We start from the raw sequence: 17,402 nt of genomic DNA, 5'->3' as shown, positions 1-17,402 counted from the left end.
TTTAGTAATAATAATTTATTTATTTCTGTATTCTTGTAGGTCTCATTGGTTAGTTTAATAGCCAATGCTTTGGGCTATTCTGAACTTGGTGCCATTAAATCACTTCGGACATTAAGAGCTTTAAGACCTTTAAGAGCCTTGTCACGATTTGAAGGAATGAGGGTGAGATAAAATGAATGAATCTGAATGAATGTATTGAATTGTATTGAATACAAAAATTAATGTAGAAATGTGATGCTCATGCCTTCTGCAAAGAACTCTAGAATGGGAATGCATGCAAAAATGTGTGGAAAAAAGGCATTCCGAAATTTCCTTATACGCAAGATGTGTACAGCTTACATTTCGAGATTAGACCTTGAGCTCATTAAATTTGCCTGCTCACTGCTGCATAGTTGTTATTGCAGCCCCCTGACTGTTAAAATTTCTGTTGATTTGTGGACCTAAATAGAAAAGTAAAAGGACATGAGAAATTTTAGAACAGAGGGTTGGGGTTTTTTTCTCCAGTTTTGCTGGGGATTTCATTTTATAAATTTCTGTAGCTAACTTCTGTTCTCTGTTAGTTTGACTGTGGTTAGGGATGAAACAGGGTTAGCCAGAAAACAAAACAAAACAAGGTGAAGAAGCTGACAACAGTGACACACCAGAAACTAAACCCTCCCTGTGGCTCAGTCTACCTGCCTGGGGAAAAAAAATCCCACACTAAATGCTGTAGTATTAGGGAAAGGTTCTCTGAACAAATACCTGAAATAAGGATGGGGTTGGAAGTATAGAAGGGGAGACATGCAAAATCGTTTTCTCAGCTAGTGTCCTTTGCTTCATATGAATGCATCTGCTGCCATCTTACCTCTCCTCCTACACGTCTAAATCACTGCTGTTGAGGAAATTATTATTTTCATATTCTGCCAATCTGACAAAAAACCCCCACCAAACTCTTACAAGCTGTCTGCTGAAAATGCAGACTATGCTATTTCCTGGAAAAACTGATGCATAAAAAAAATAACAAAGTAATGTTATTAAGAAATCTCCTTTGAATCTTTCACCTCAAAATACCCAGATACTGCAATACATGTTTATAGTTTGGTCATAGGTCTTAAGTTCCCAAATAAATAGTGTGGTTCCTGCCTGGGTTGAGGCTGCTGATATTCTGGAGGTGGCCACGCTAGCCAGTGTAAGGGAGTGTGTCTGGTGGCCATCACTGCTATGTTTGACATGATTTGCATTGCAAACAACACGTAAGTCCCTATCTAATAAATGGGCAAAACCTCTATTGATCTTAGACTACTTTCAGAAAAATTAGTGAATTGAAAAATACTACTATTTTCAAAACTGTAAACTAAAAACTACTGCAGTCTCTACTGATTTGGTAGAAAATTATTGTCTGAATATCTGCAGCTTTCTTTTAATTCAATCACAATAAGAGAAAAATTTTGTCAAGGGGTTTATCTGATCTTTTACTGCCACTTGCCCACATAGAGTAGCTTAACTGTAAATGCAGCCAAGTTAAAAAACCTCAACAGATACGTGTAAGAGCAACTACAGTGAGACGGGTATTTTAAACCAAGAGTTATAGCAGATGCTGTTAATAAAAACTAAATAAGATATGCTTAATTATGTTACATTGCATGTAGATGCTAAAATAAACTGATGCAAATATATACATTAAGTTTCTGAAAATAAAATCATTAGTAATGATAGCTTTATGTGCAGACATTTTTATTCAGTCTTCCATATCATCATTCTTTGATCTTTTCCTTGTTTATTTTCTATTTATAGATTTTGATTTGTATGGTTGGAATTTAACATTTATTTCTCTCTTTTTCTCTAGAGCACACAAATTCTAAGAATCCATCTTGCTACTAACAGGTTTTCTTTTGCTTTTTGAGTTTTGTTCAGACTTTTGCATTGTCTTGGTTTCCATATTTTTTTTATTTCTTGCTTTTTGCAATCTCATTTGTGTTTTTATTGAACCTTAAATAACGTTTCCCTTATAAATTTAATGTAATATTTTAACTGTTCATTCCCTATTAATGCCACTTTAACATTTAAAAAGTATTTTTATTTTTCTGTTCACAAACTAAGTGGCTGTTTTGTCTAATTTGTACACTAGGTGGTTGTAAATGCCCTTGTAGGAGCAATTCCATCTATCATGAATGTATTGCTGGTTTGTCTTATATTCTGGCTCATCTTCAGCATCATGGGAGTAAATTTGTTTGCTGGCAAATTCTATCACTGTGTCAACACCACGACTGGTGAGATGTTTGATGTCAGTGATGTCAACAATTATACTCAGTGTGAGGAACTCATCAAAAACAATCAAAGTGCCCGATGGAAAAATGTGAAAGTAAACTTTGATAACGTAGGAGCTGGATATCTTGCTCTGCTTCAAGTAGTAAGTAAATTTTATGTTTTATTTTTGCTCTTTTTTAAAGAAATCTAGGAAAAATGGTCGTTAAGACTGTTAACTAGTCAAATAATTTCTTCATAGCCATGATGTACAGCTTACACAACTCTAATGCATTGTTACCTGTAATTTTTTTATTAATGATAGAATAACTTTCCATTCCAAGGCTAGGTAATACAGTCTCATCATTATGATAATAATGTGAAAATAATAAGTGAAAAAGGTACAAGAATCTTTTTAGTGGTGCACAATATAAACTTCAGGAATGCATTTCACGAGTCTTGCCATGGTGGACAAGGATCAGAGGTCCCTTTAATTATTGAAAAGGTCCCTCCACTCCTTTATGAGCTCAGTTATCTTTTAAGACATGAGGACAGATAGCAACTTAAAAGAGGGCAGATATCCTAACTGACCGTCTGGTCTGAAGTTAGCAACTACCACCAATTCCTCACACATAATCCATTCCTAGGTATCATTACACATCCACAGCAACCTTCTTTCACAGTAAAAATCCATTAACCTAGGTACTTTTGACACTGAAATAATTTTTCTTTTGTCAACAGCCTGATCAAGGTAGAGTGGATTTTTCTTCAGGTCTATACTCATCTAAGGAACCAGTTTGTAAGTTAGATGGTAAAAATAAAAATATATCAACCTGGTGTCTCCAGTGCAGATATTTGTTTAACAGGGGCTTGATCTTCCAGACCTAGAAGTGGGTTTAGAGTAAGGAATCATAAATAATGCGAGATCAGAGATAGGGGCACTCAATGTTTCATGTAGCATGGAGCCAATTTTTTCTCTATTATCATAATACTTGTGTAAGAGGTCTGAAATCCTCTGAGAGAAGTAGGAGCTGCTCATGAGAAGAATATGGATAGTTACTGATAGACAGATCCTAATTGAGTATTAGGTCTGATTAATCACATAACACTTTCTGTTGATGTTTGCAGACAAATACTTGCTACTAAAATAAATATATTTCATTAAGAAGTACATGAAACTACAAAGACATTTAACTGTGGGTAAAATAGAAAAATGTAAAATGCTTCTATCACAAAAAATCCTCTTGATTTATAACTATCGTATTCCATTAATGCTTGTTAAAGAGTGATTATGACATACTAAATACTCTGTTACTTATAGTATTATCCTTGTGAAGTATTAGATGTTATTGTATTGCATGGCACATTCATTCCATTAATTACTGCAATTTATACAATGCCTGTAAATTGTATTTCCCCTTCAAGTCCTTTTCCTATGCACTGTGGTACAGAAACGTCTTTCTTCTAGGTACTGATCATACCTTTTATTTATGCCAGAGAAATAAAGACCTTAGCTCTTTACAGGCCTCTTGGCTTAGAATGGAGCTTCTGATAGCTGATATCTGACCCAAAACACAAGAAAGAAGGAAATAAATTATGTTTAGATGATTGAACTCTGCAGAATCACTTCTCTGTAAGTTGACAGGCAGCTTCACTTTATGAAAAGATGTCAGAATGTCATGGGATTGTTACTGCTCTGATATCACCAAGGTATCTAACAATGATAAGCTTGTCCCTTCTATCCCAGAGCAGGTCAGTATCCCTAGCTGACCTTGATTCCCAAATTAACTACCTGGCTTAAAACGTTTTACCTCTAAAGGTAATGTGACTTTCATGTGCTGAGTAGTAGTACTGGATGATGATTCTAATTCTCTGACTTCAGATCTTATTGCTACCCTTGTACTAGAGACTAAAGTGAAGCATCTTATTACCAATACTTGCCTCTGAAGATGTATAAGGAAAACTCTAGTCTCTTGAAGCTGTGTCTAAATGTCATCTCTGTCACCTATCCAGACACTGTTGGTCTTTAATTACTACATCACTACTGTGGACCTTCCATTCTTCTCATTCTTTATTTCTTTCTGTTCTGAGTTTTCATTATTTTCCTTTTCAAATATTCCCTTCCTCCCTTTACTTTTCCTGCAGAGATTAAGGGATCCTTGAGCATGTATCATGTCACCTCTTCAGCTGATTGCCTGTATTAACATTCTCCCTCCACTCTTCTCCTATAGTTGTTGCTTGTATCAAACTCTGCTCGTCTTCTAATGGTGCTATGCAAAGTGCATCAAATGCCTGTCAGTTTTCAACTGAGCCAGGAAGACCTGTGAAGCCTGGTTCCAAGCATACCTTCTTAGTAAATTTGTATTGCACTGCAAGATTCAGGAGGACATGAATACTCCCAGAGTGCAAGAGTACTTCTGGCAACCACAGATGCAAATGTACTCCTTGGGATGGTTCCTCTCCTGAATCTCCTCAGGAGAGATGCTCTTTATTTGTTAATTTCACAGACTTTCTCTCTCTGTTTTTCTTTACTGTGAATAAGCTTGGAAACACTGGCTAATGAGCAGGCACTCACACCTTCAATTAGCATGTCACACCAACCCCTTGGTGCTCCTCAGAAAGTGGACATTCCATGGCCATGAAAATTGCCTCCTTAGAGCAATGATGAAAGATATGTTTTACTCTTCTTACTCTTTATTCTGCCTAGACAAGCCTCTATAGGAACTCAGCCCAAAGTTTTATAAAAGTTAATCACAGCTCTTTCACAGTTCACTTTTTGTTCTTGTCTAAATCTTATCCCTTGAGAACCAATATATATCTTGATTATGAACAGAGTCTATTCATTTTAGTTATGTGGGATTAAAGCAATTCTAAAAATACCATGGCAGTTTAGCCGTAGCAAGAATATTCAGATGCATGTTGGTATCTGTCCAGAAGCTGTATTGCTGACTCCATCAATTCATGCTGTAAACTTGATAAAATGGCTGTCACCGTGAGTGATTCTAGTAGGTTCTACCTGAACATCTCCAGCATTAATGTCTATCTGAGTCTACCGTTCTTCATCTGCAAAGGAAGCATCTGCAGCTCTAAACATACTGTGCCCTTGCGGAGATCTTCAGAGCCTGATTTTTAATATTTTTGGAATACCTAAAAAATAATTTCTCAAAAAACCTACTACTACTATGAAAAATATTTTATTATGCCTGTGTATTAAATGTGGTTTGTAAATTTAGAGGTGACTTTATTAAAAGTTAAGGTCCAAATGCTGTGACCTAGTTATTTTCCACATTATGGATTTTTATAGGGAAGATAAACAACTGTATTTTATATCTAGGCTACTTTCAAAGGATGGATGGATATTATGTATGCTGCTGTTGATTCACGAGATGTAAGTGTAAGACTTTCAAAGATCATTTGTTGGTTATATTCTGATATAGAGTATAGAATTTAAACAGCTACACATACGATAACATTAAAATTATAATCAGCACCAATATATATTTTTTCCAGGCACATTTAGGCCAGAAAGGAATTTTTATGTAACTTCATTAATCTTAAAATTTTTAGCAGGAAGAATTAATTCCTCTTCCTTCTGTTTAGCCAAATAAGTTAAATTAAGTTAACTGGACTTTTCTTTTTGAAAACCTAATGTTAATGAAAAGAACAAAGAAGAGGTTTTTTTAACCACTTCCTTTGGTAATCATGAGTATTAATTAATTTAAGATTATATAATGTAATTATTATATATTGAATATATTAATCTTGGTTTATAATTTGTAACTATGCATGTCATTCTTTAGGTTGAACACTTATGCTATCTAGCTATTTAAGTGCAATTAGATTTTAAGGTTGAAGATCATCTGTTAAGTTTTCTAGAGAATAGAATTTTATCTTGTCTACAAAACTAAACCTATGTTTACCTTGTACAAAAAAGTGCAACACAGATGCCTGAAGTAGTTCTATACAGCTTAAGTTATAGTCATACTAGTGATATCCATCATCACACAGTGACAACTGTGTCCCAGAGTAACATATCCTGTTTCATTAACTTCAGCATTCCTACACTCTAGCACATTGTGCAGTAAAGGTGCAGGCATTGAGATGTAGAATCTGGAAGAATCAAAACAATTAAAAAACCCTCCTTAGAAATTTGCCTCAATTTAATGGATTTCACAAAACATATACTCAGTAGAAATTTGCTGAAAGCATCTGTTCTTAGCTGGATGTAAGAACACTCATGTAAGACCAAAAGAGTTCCAGGGAGATTTAGGTGATAGTAAAACTGATTGATTCAGTTGCATGAAAATATACTGAATACAGTATAAAATATTTAGATTTGTGCTGTTAAAATTTTAAGTACTAATGACTGCTCTCAGTTCCACATTGCTTCTTCCTTCTATATGAGGAACATGTATATGTACATACATAAACATATCTGTGTGCATATTTACTTTAAAATTCCATATGAGTAGTCATTGTCAGCTTCTAGTTCTCCAAATATTGATTGGAATGGACATGTTGGGTCTTTTTTATAACTGAATGCAGTCTATAGCTTTTCTAACTGAGATAGCATATACCTATTCATAAATTATATATTGTTTTTTACATCTAGTATTTTCATGGGTAATAAAATTTATAATATTTTGTAGGTAGAAGATCAACCTAAATATGAGGACAACTTGTATATGTATCTTTATTTTGTCATCTTTATCATATTTGGATCATTCTTTACCTTGAACCTTTTCATTGGTGTCATTATAGACAACTTCAACCAACAAAAAAAGAAGATAAGTATTTAAAATATGTCCATAGTGCTATTAATAATTTATTTATGTAAAGCTAATAAAAATCAAAAGTTATTTCAAGTCCTTGAATAAAAATGTCTCTTTTTTAAAAATAATCTGTGATAAATTTGTGGATGTGATTCTGACAAGCAAAGAGGGACAAATCATGAGTTAGTTCATAATAATTTGCAAATTGTGTAAGAGATAAAAAGAAGATGCAAAAAGGGAACGTGCATTATTCTCTTGATTAGGTGGAATATTATCTGTCACGGAGGAGTTTCTTATTTAATTAACTTTAAAGAATTAAGATAAATTAATTTTAATTAATATTATAAACTGTTGACGCTTAATGAAGATACAATATGGCACCGTGTTCATGAAATAGATAATAGTTCTGCAAACTGATTAAACAGTGGGTTAAGAGTAAGTCTGAGAGACCTTGCATGAAAAGGCTTAAAGATACAAGTAAAAATGTGTACAAAAAGAGCTCTATTTTTCTAACACTTTTGTGAGAAATCAGATGAACTTTTTAGACACATATACAATCCATAATTTATTAGCAATATTTTTTGACATAAAAGCGTGTTTAAAATAATTATATTGATAATGCATATAGTTTTATTTAAAATAACTTTAAAAATCTAAAAATACTTATAATCACATTTAAATTATTTTGAAGCCTCATGATTCTTAGCCTTCAACTGGCAAAAAGAACTAGAACCTCAGAATCATTCTAAATCTTTGTATGCTGTTTTATATGCAAAAAAAAGCAGCAATAGCAAACAATCTATGGTAAGAGTCAAAGGTGAACTACAGAAATTTTTCCTTGTGGAAATATTCTTTAGCTTCTTAAAAGAGCCATAAACACATAGTTCTTGAGATTCAATATCCAGTTTAGCAGACAGTGACTTTAACATTGTGTTTCCATCTGACAGTTCAGACTCATCAATAACCACAATTTATGTTATACTGAAATTCAGTCAGTTGCGCATCTGACTGGCAGCATTTGCATCTGCAAGCAAAGGCTAATCTGAGTTAGTCAAGGTTCCAGTGGTGCTTTGATTAATAATTTGCTATGGCATGATCTGGACTACTTTTCTTAAGTTTATATCAAAGGTGGTTTTTTGGTTTTTTTTTTGCTGTCATTAAAACCCTCATTAAAACCTTAGACCCAAATACTCTCCCTTGACACAACTTGTGCCTCAAAGTTACCCCATTTTTAGACCTGGCTAGCTGCAATCCTAAAAGTCTATCTAGAATTTAGGACATGTAAGGCACCGGTCAGGCTCCTATGCACTAACCATATCCTAATCAGCAACTTATTTAACAGCATCAGTATAGTAAAAATCATTTTAGCCATGTCAGCAAAAGTGAGCGTGAAGACACAGGCAAAACTCAACTGTTAGCCTGGCAAGGCATGAATAACAGGGTTTTTTTTGTGTTAAGAATGCATCCACTGTAATGTGGAATGCATCCACACTGTAAATACCTGAAAAAAATCACTTTTGTTATATAAATCAAATATGAATGTAATATTATTTTACAGAGAGACATATTGTAGTTAAATGTTGTATGTATGGACATGATAGTAATTAGTTTTTATATTATTTCTTTACTTTGGAGGTCAGGATATATTTATGACAGAAGAACAGAAGAAATATTACAATGCAATGAAAAAACTGGGATCCAAAAAGCCACAGAAACCTATACCAAGGCCAGTGGTAAGAGTTATTTGATTTTAAGACCCCTAATATTAAATACTTATTTGGGAATATGATTTTAGCTGATAAAGTTATATGTCTGGAAAGAAAATATTTTTTCCATTTATTTTCTTGTAAGGGTAGAACACGTCCACCCCCCTCCCCTTTTTTTTTTTTTAACTTCAGCAGAGTAGATCCTTCATGTTTCATTTAAAAACATACACTCTGAAGTATGAACTATAGGATTTAATAAGGTTAATGTAATAAATTTCATAATTCCCTAAGTCCTAGAAAAAGTGAAGTTGATTGGATCATTTATTGGTTCTTATTAACCACAGATAAACTTCATTTTCTGTTTTTTCTCCTCCCAGACAATTTGTAGGAAATGGGGATGCAGTGACCCTTGCTGCTGAAGACAGAAGGGGCAGTGGTCACCTAATGTGAAAAAAAAAGACAGATGTAGATAATCTTACAGAATAAAAGAATGCTCCACTGAGCAAAGCACAAACTAGGATAAATTTGTCTCTAAGATAAGAAACTACTCTGTTATTTACTGAACTCCTACACTGTATGGAAAAAATAAAAAAACTTGTTGCACCTTATGCACTGAGGGGTTAAAAATAGTCTTTCTAAGGAGAGACATATGGCAATAAACATTTAGCTAAGTACTAAAGGAAAACTAGGATATTGCAGTCATGGTGTTTTTGAGACATGCAACTTCAACGGTCCAATGATCTCACCAAGCACAATTTGTTTAAGGGAGAGAGAGACATCTCTGGGAGTTAGTATTCTAAAACCATCTAAGAATAAAGATCAGAAAATGAATTTCAATTTGGCTGGTACTCTTGCTGGGTATCAAGTTATAATACCTCTGCAACACCAATAATATAAATTGACAATGTTATTACTATTGTTATTGCACTGTTTCCCTTCCCGTCCCTTCAGTCAACAGCAGTAGACTTCTTGATCTGCTCTAACAGGATGAGACAAACCAGCATGGGTTTGGTGTATACTAACAGATGTATTGTGAATGGGTCTTACTCTGCACTCCTAATCTTGCAGGGAATTGCTTTCCTATTTGGAATTTTTAAAGGCAAATATTTTCAGAGTATAAACTGTATTCCATCTTTGTTTTTGCAGAACAAATTCCAAGGCATGGTCTTTGATTTTGTAACCAAACAAGCATTTGACATCAGCATCATGATACTCATCTGCCTTAACATGGTCACAATGATGGTAGAAACAGATGACCAGAGTAAAGAGATGGAAACAATTTTATCCCGGATTAACCTTGTGTTCATTATCCTTTTCACTGGAGAATGTGTCCTGAAATTGATTTCTCTTCGCCATTACTATTTCACTATAGGCTGGAATATTTTTGATTTTGTGGTTGTGATTCTCTCCATAGTAGGTAAGAGCAATTCCCCTTCAAGAAAGAACTAGTGGAAGGAAAAGGGAACATTTGTTTCAAGAATGTTATGATATTGAATATGAATTTTTCTATTTCCTATATGACTTACATGTTGATTCAGATCTTCACACTTTATAGTATACGATGTATGAAATGTTGCATATAAAATTTTTATCTCTCCCATTAGATTCACTGTCTTTGTCCACATCAAAAGACATAAATGAACTATTTGGCACATTAGATTAACATGTAGAAATAGAAAGTAGAATGTTTAGTAGTATATGCGAACTAACCATAAATTTGCTTTCAGTACTAAAACTTAAAAGTATGTGAAGGGGGTGAAATGTTTAATTGCTTTTGCTAACCAAGGTCTTGCTGAAAATTTAGGTATCTGTCAACTAAAAGCTCATGACTCTCCAAGGTGCAAATTAGTTGTGTGACAAAACTTAAGTCTTAAAGAGTCATACACCTGAGAGGGGCTGTGCTGATAAAGTGTAGATCATCAGGTAAAAAAAAATAACTAATTGGCAGAAATTAAGCCAATATAGTCCTTCATAAAAGACGGTAATAGGTAATAGGCTCACCTTCAAGAACTAATTAAATCTAAGACAGGAACTTCTCTTTCCAGACTGCTTTAGGAATAACTGAAAGCTTAGACACTAGCTACCTTGCCACAAGCAGTCTTCTTTCTTTTCCTTATTTCCCTTGTCCTAGATAGCATTTCAACATAAGGAAGATGCTTTCACCTTAATAACAGCTTTCAATAGAACGTAGTAATTTGTATGAATTTTTGCTGTGATGAAGACTCCCTATACTGATTGTTTTGGCGATAGCAATAAATCAATCTTTCTACAGGTAATGAATGAAAAAAATTAAAAATATATTTTAAATATTCACTTTTTTTTTTTCAACAGGTATGTTCTTAGCGGAGATGATTGAGAAATATTTTGTATCCCCCACACTATTCAGAGTGATCCGACTTGCCAGAATCGGTCGAATCCTGCGTCTCATTAAAGGCGCCAAGGGAATCCGCACTCTGCTTTTTGCTTTGATGATGTCTCTTCCTGCTTTGTTCAACATTGGTCTGCTGCTGTTCCTGGTCATGTTTATCTACGCCATCTTTGGCATGTCCAACTTTGCCTATGTTAAGAGGGAAGTAGGGATTGACGACATGTTCAACTTTGAAACGTTTGGCAACAGCATGATCTGCCTCTTTCAAATTACCACATCTGCTGGCTGGGATGGTTTGCTAGCCCCGATTCTTAACAGTGGGGAGCCAGACTGTGACCCCCATAAAGATCATCCGGGGAGCTCTGTGAAAGGCGACTGCGGCAACCCTTCTGTTGGGATATTCTTCTTTGTCAGCTACATTATCATATCATTTCTGGTAGTGGTGAACATGTACATTGCTGTGATTTTGGAGAACTTCAGTGTTGCTACTGAAGAAAGCGCTGAACCCTTGAGCGAGGATGACTTTGAGATGTTCTACGAAGTCTGGGAGAAGTTTGATCCCGATGCAACACAATTCATAGAATACAGTAAACTATCAGATTTTGCAGCATCTTTAGATCCTCCTCTTCTTATAGCAAAACCAAACAAAGTCCAGCTTATTGCAATGGATCTGCCCATGGTAAGCGGCGACAGAATTCACTGCCTTGACATCTTGTTTGCTTTCACAAAGCGTGTTTTGGGGGAAAGCGGGGAGATGGACGCCCTCAGAATACAGATGGAAGATCGGTTTATGGCAGCCAATCCTTCTAAAGTCTCCTATGAACCAATTACAACCACATTAAAACGAAAACAGGAGGAAGTATCTGCTGTCATTATTCAGCGTGCTTACAGGTGTTACCTTTTAAAGCAAAAAGTTAAAAAGGTGTCTAGTATATATAATAGAAATAAAAACAAAGAAGAAGATGGACCAGTTATAAAAGAGATAATAATTGATAAACTAAATGGGAACTCCACTCCAGAAAAAACGGATGAGAGTTCCTCTACAACTTCCCCACCTTCTTATGATAGTGTAACAAAGCCAGACAAAGAAAAATATGAAAAAGATAAAGCAGAAAAGAACTACAAAGGTAAAGATGTCAGGGAAAATAAAAAATAAAGATCTAAGAATTCTGCTTGTGGGACAACTTGTTTACAGTCTTTGAGAATGAAGCATCAACTGGACTCCTGCAGGAGGTTTATGCCAAACTGACAGTTTTTACACATATATATGTGTGTGTGTGTGCGCGCGTGTGTGTGTGCGTATATATACATTATATATATACTTAAGGTCAGTGCCTATAACAAAACAGTGAACCTTCATCATCAAACTGTGACTCTGTGAATCAGGGTAACAAACTTGACAAGAGGTTACTGTTTTCACTGCAGCTGACACTGCTAAGAATGAGGGAAAAAGTGGCTCCACAGAGAAAACGGAGCATGAAATGCGTGCAAAGCGATACTTTTTTGTGTTTCATATACTGCAAAACACATAGAACAGTAATTATCTTCACTGTTTGTAATGCAACTGCTACATTTGTCATATTTTTACAAAATTAGTATTAGTGTATTTATCATTTTTTAATTCACAAGTTGTTTACTCTTATATGTGACTATTTTTGTAATAGGTTTTATGTTGGGGAAAGAGGTATGAGGACCAGGTGTTCTACTCTCAGATTCTCTATAATGTACAGCTAGAAGTGACTTGCATAGGCATGCTGCACTTGTCATCATGCGTAAATAAAAATATGACATTGCACAAAGCTAAAGATTTTAAGAATTTCCATGTTCGGGGTTGCTCTAAAATTTGAGGTGTTCTAACTACATGTATGGCTGCATCCAGATTAATGTCCCTGGAAAGTCTCCTCTAATTTACAGGAATCTGCAATGACTTATTTTTATGCAAATCATTAAACATGAACAAGATCTTGTTTTTGTTAAAATATTCACAGCTTAAAAAACACTGTGCAATTTCTGCACTGAAAAAATAGCTTAACCAAAATATACCCGGGGGTTGGTTTTTTTGTTTTGTTTTGTTGGTTTTCTTTAAACAGCTCAATTTTTTCCTAGACTGTTCTTTAGTTACTGTTTTCTCTCAATGTGGCCAACATCTAATGAATCAATAAAATACCCTTTTCCATGTAAATATTAACAATATACCATCGTGCATATTTGAGTACAGAATTAAATGGCTTTGCCACATTGAACTGCATCAGATATGTACCACAGTACGGGCAATTCGCGAGAGCTCAACAGGACATGTTATATTCTATGTCATTATAGATAGTTTGGCGAGTATCACTGATGCATGTCAATACTTTTGCTGCTCTATCTTGCTCCTTCCACTGCCCACAGTCTCCACTATAGGAAGTCAAGTGTCAGTGGTGAAGTGAATCAAATTGTCCAACCAGACCTCATTCTTTCAAATCATTAAGCAATAGTTCACAGCTATTTATGAACTTCTTTAGTTTTACATTTTAAGTTTGAAGTGGCTATTATATGGTGTAGAATCAGACTGTACAGGCCATATTGCAAACTGTTTAACCTGTTGAAAATGTGGTTAGCATATATAAATTATGTAAAGAAATACCATTTGGCAACAGTTTTGTATATAAGAAAAGTGTCTTCAAGTTTAGATCACTGTTTCTTATATTTCTTTCCTCATTCACTTGGCTTACTTTCTAACCACGGTAATTTCAAACTGGCATCATCACACTATGAGGAAAAAAGTGAGTATTTGTAGACTATCTTGTTTTAATATTATATTTGCATATATTTCAATGTGAAGTAAATTGTGTAAATCTGGAACCCGGCTTGTTTCCAAATAGTTATATCTGGTAATGGGACATAGCAAGGAAAGTATTAGGGGAATGTATGAGTTTCTAGCACTGTTTGCATCAGAAGTTCCAAGATAGTCTCATTGTTCATGAAATCCTTGCTATCTTGCAGTGTCTGTTTACATAGCCTATTCTTTTTGGATCACGCTGCACTAGACTTGTACAAATAGGATCCACAATATTTCCCAAGAACAAAATGGCACATTTGTAAAATCAAGAACATGAGGACATTTTGTGTTTCATACACAAGCTAACATTAAATGTAGATTTTTTTCTTTTACAAATGCTTTTGACTTGTAATGTGTTGGTGAAATGCATGCAGGAAATTGTTATTATCATAAACAACGTAAACAATATTACAAATGAGCCAAAAAATAAAGATTTCATTTTTTATTGTATTTATTTTTCTTTGTCTCTGTCCTTTTGATGGTTAAAGCAAGAAAAAAAAAACTGGCTTTGGTACAAATAAAGAATGTTTTCTTTATCACGATAGCTAAATACCTTATTTTCACATTTGAACTTTTTGTATGTAAAACAATTTTTAAAAAAATCTGAGAACTTTGACCACACCCCAGTGATTTCTACTTCTTTGTCACCAGCATACTGTCTAGGGATAACACAGGACATCTACACATTCTGCCCCAACAGCCTTTCTGTCTTAAGAACACTTAAGGGTCCTTCTGAAACATAAAGACACTGCTCAGTATTCTAAGGTATTGTTTTAGTTTGGCACATTGCTGCTACCAAAGCTGCCCACGCTTTATGAGTCTTAAATGTGCAAACAAACTCTGCAACAAAGTTGATCCTGTATAACATCCAGCCCAAGGGCTCATCGCAAACAGAAGTTGTTTTAATTGTACAGTGATTCTTTTTATTCCAGTAATTCTCAAAAGTAATAAACACCATTTCACTTGATCTCACAAGACAGGGACCATACTGAAACTCAGCTGTGTTGTGTAGTGTTCATAGTCATAGTATCCAGATGTTACACAATAAAGGTTTTGACTTTTAATGTATGCCTTCATGCTGTTCAAGGGCAGAAAGATACAGTCCATTGAAACACAGTATAATTGTACTGTATTTAAAATTTTATATTTCAAAAATAGCAGTAAGAAGAATATTTCTGGAGTTTGCTCACCAGCATGCTTTCAGTATTTTCTTCATCTATTACAATCTCTAATGTGATGAGCATCAGCAATCGTTGCAGCAGAGTCTCTGAGTTGGTATACCATGCAATAGGGAAGCCATCATATTTGCTTACAGGAATGACTGTACCTACATCAGAAAAAATGCCTGACCAAGACCACACAGAATTGTCTAGCCTGCTCGTACTATTCATTCCTGGAGCTGGTCCCTGGCCCTCTTAGAATACAGGGTTAAAGCTCAAAACATGGCCTTCCACAGCTGCCTGGGCATCCTTACAAGTACCTGGCCTCCAGGCCCAAATTAGAGAATCCTCTAATCACATTGTGTTAATGTCAGTATGTAAATCCTTGAAGTCAAAGTTACGTACATTATTTATTCCGCCACTCCTCTGAGTACCTTATCTAACCTCATAAATGATTCAATTTACTTTCAGAGACTTTTTGAGCTCTTCTCCTTCTTTGGTCCTTGACTTCACATCTAACAATTGTGTTTTACTCATACCTATTCACATTACCTGTTCAAAACAGCACCTAAAATCTGCAGAACTTCTGCTCTGTGAACAGGCTGGCAAGTGTTCTCATGAGGAATGACAGTTCATTGTTCATTTTGAGAAACCTGGAATCTCTTACAATACTGTGTAAAAGTAAGATTACCATACCCAGCTTCATTACCAAGCACTGTATGTGGGAAACCATTGACAATGCTTTCGGCCTGGACCAGCAGGAATGGCTGAGAGTCTCAGTTTAACCTGGACTAGAAATAGGCTCACTGCTTTGAGGGCACGTATGTCCTCCTAATTACCCTTTGCTGCTTCTGTGAACTTCACCTTCCCTTCTACCTTCTTTTTCCACAGAAATCAATAGAATTTGTATAGTTTAAATCTCACATCATACACTTCTTTCCCGTGCTTCCAGATCATTCGAACAGAAATGCCACTTGAAAAAACATCCTACATGGCACTAGGCAAACCAGTAGTGATGGTTATCCCAGTCAAGTATGGTTTTATATTCCTACCACACTGTGCTTGTTGTCCCTTTCCACAGTTTCCAGTCAGCAAAAAAGGATCCCTTATTAGCTACTAAAATCCTTGTTGTATGACTATACCGATCCACAGCCGTGAACAGGTGAATTTTCAATGTGCCCAACCACACATAAAATGCTTTCCACTACATATTAAACCTCTTATCTGTCAAATATTGCCCAAACGAGAGTATTAGTAATGCTGACTATAGAGCTAGGTCACTCTCATACTATAAGTTCATTACTCGCTGCTTTTATTTAATGAGTTTTTAGATTAAAAAATTTCCACATGGATGCCCAGAAAGGAGACATATTCAGTACATTGCAAATTAATTCATAGGGCAGCATAGCTTAATGCTGTTCCCAAGCAAGTGCTCCCAGAAGTCCTAGTGCCTCACATGAGCTAATGCAGCAGTACTAACATGTGCGCAGTCATAAAAGAGTAATGAGCTTGCAGAATTAACTGAAGCTAATTCAGCACTGAAGTAATATTACCAAAAGAGGAAAGCTCAGTGTGTGGTGGCAAAAAAAGATCCCATTTCCTCCAAGAAGGAGCAGACTGCCCACAATGACTGTAAGTGGGACTGCCATTATGGCAAGTTAGGGTCCCCAGCAGTCAAATGTATTTACTATGAAATTCATTAATCCATTAAAGGAAGTTGTGACTACTCAGCACTTCTTAGTCCATTATGAATTGCATTTTGTACTTTATTGGAAAAAAAAAAAATCAGTCATTTGGAAGGTGAAATTTTGATGGGAATTAATAAATCAAGAAAGCCCTCACCCAGAGGGCTCATCTCCAGTATATGATTTACATGTTACATCATTATTATTGCTTCATGAATTGTTACAATTGTGTGAATATTTTTACATTGAAGAGCTTAACTCTCTTGAAGTGCCATTTGTTTTGATTTTCATGTTCATCTCGCCAGTTCCTCATCTAGATAGATAAATTTGAAAAAAAATAAAGAAATCTGAGCAGGAAAAAGGATCACCGAACTAACAAAAAAACCTAATACCTAAAATAAGTTTCCATTATTTTCTATTTGTTGCCTTTTTGAAGAATGTTTGATTATCCAGACAGAGATAAGACTCAGAAAAGAGAAATAACACCATGTGACTGAGGTGAAAACCACAGAAATAATTCATTATAAATAGACAAAGCAAATTGTAACCACAGTCCATTAGTCATGTGTTCAAATTACTGAGTTATTTACAACGGATGTTTTCTAAAAGATCATTATTAGTTCATGTACAATTTAATAACAAGACAGGATAAGGTAAAGGGGGATGA

General features: G+C 35.0%; 1 protein-coding gene across 12 annotated transcripts in view; it reads left to right on the top strand.

Moving 5' to 3' along the window:
• The window catches only part of LOC141462790 (sodium channel protein type 2 subunit alpha-like), a 59,377-nt gene extending 47,152 nt beyond the window's left edge, over positions 1–12,225 (top strand). For 9 of the 12 annotated variants that reach the window (XM_074144814.1, XM_074144810.1, XM_074144813.1 and 6 more), the window contains exons 20-26: positions 40–162; positions 2,108–2,389; positions 5,558–5,611; positions 6,873–7,010; positions 8,624–8,728; positions 9,848–10,118; positions 11,033–12,225. In XM_074144814.1, coding sequence (XP_074000915.1) covers positions 40–162; positions 2,108–2,389; positions 5,558–5,611; positions 6,873–7,010; positions 8,624–8,728; positions 9,848–10,118; positions 11,033–12,225 — 2,166 coding nt within the window. Of the gene's footprint in view, positions 1–39; positions 163–2,107; positions 2,390–5,557; positions 5,616–6,872; positions 7,011–8,623; positions 8,729–9,847; positions 10,119–11,032 lie in introns of all 12 variants that reach the window. The other 3 variants (XM_074144816.1, XM_074144809.1, XM_074144817.1) reach the window with 1 other exon arrangement.
• Positions 12,226–17,402: the final 5,177 nt, after the last annotated feature.

This window comes from Numenius arquata, chromosome 3 (assembly GCF_964106895.1).
Source record: "Numenius arquata chromosome 3, bNumArq3.hap1.1, whole genome shotgun sequence".
Classification (NCBI taxonomy): Eukaryota; Metazoa; Chordata; class Aves; order Charadriiformes; family Scolopacidae; genus Numenius; species Numenius arquata.
The sequence above is the reverse complement of the archived record's forward strand: the minus strand, read 5'-3'. Positions and strand labels throughout refer to the sequence as shown.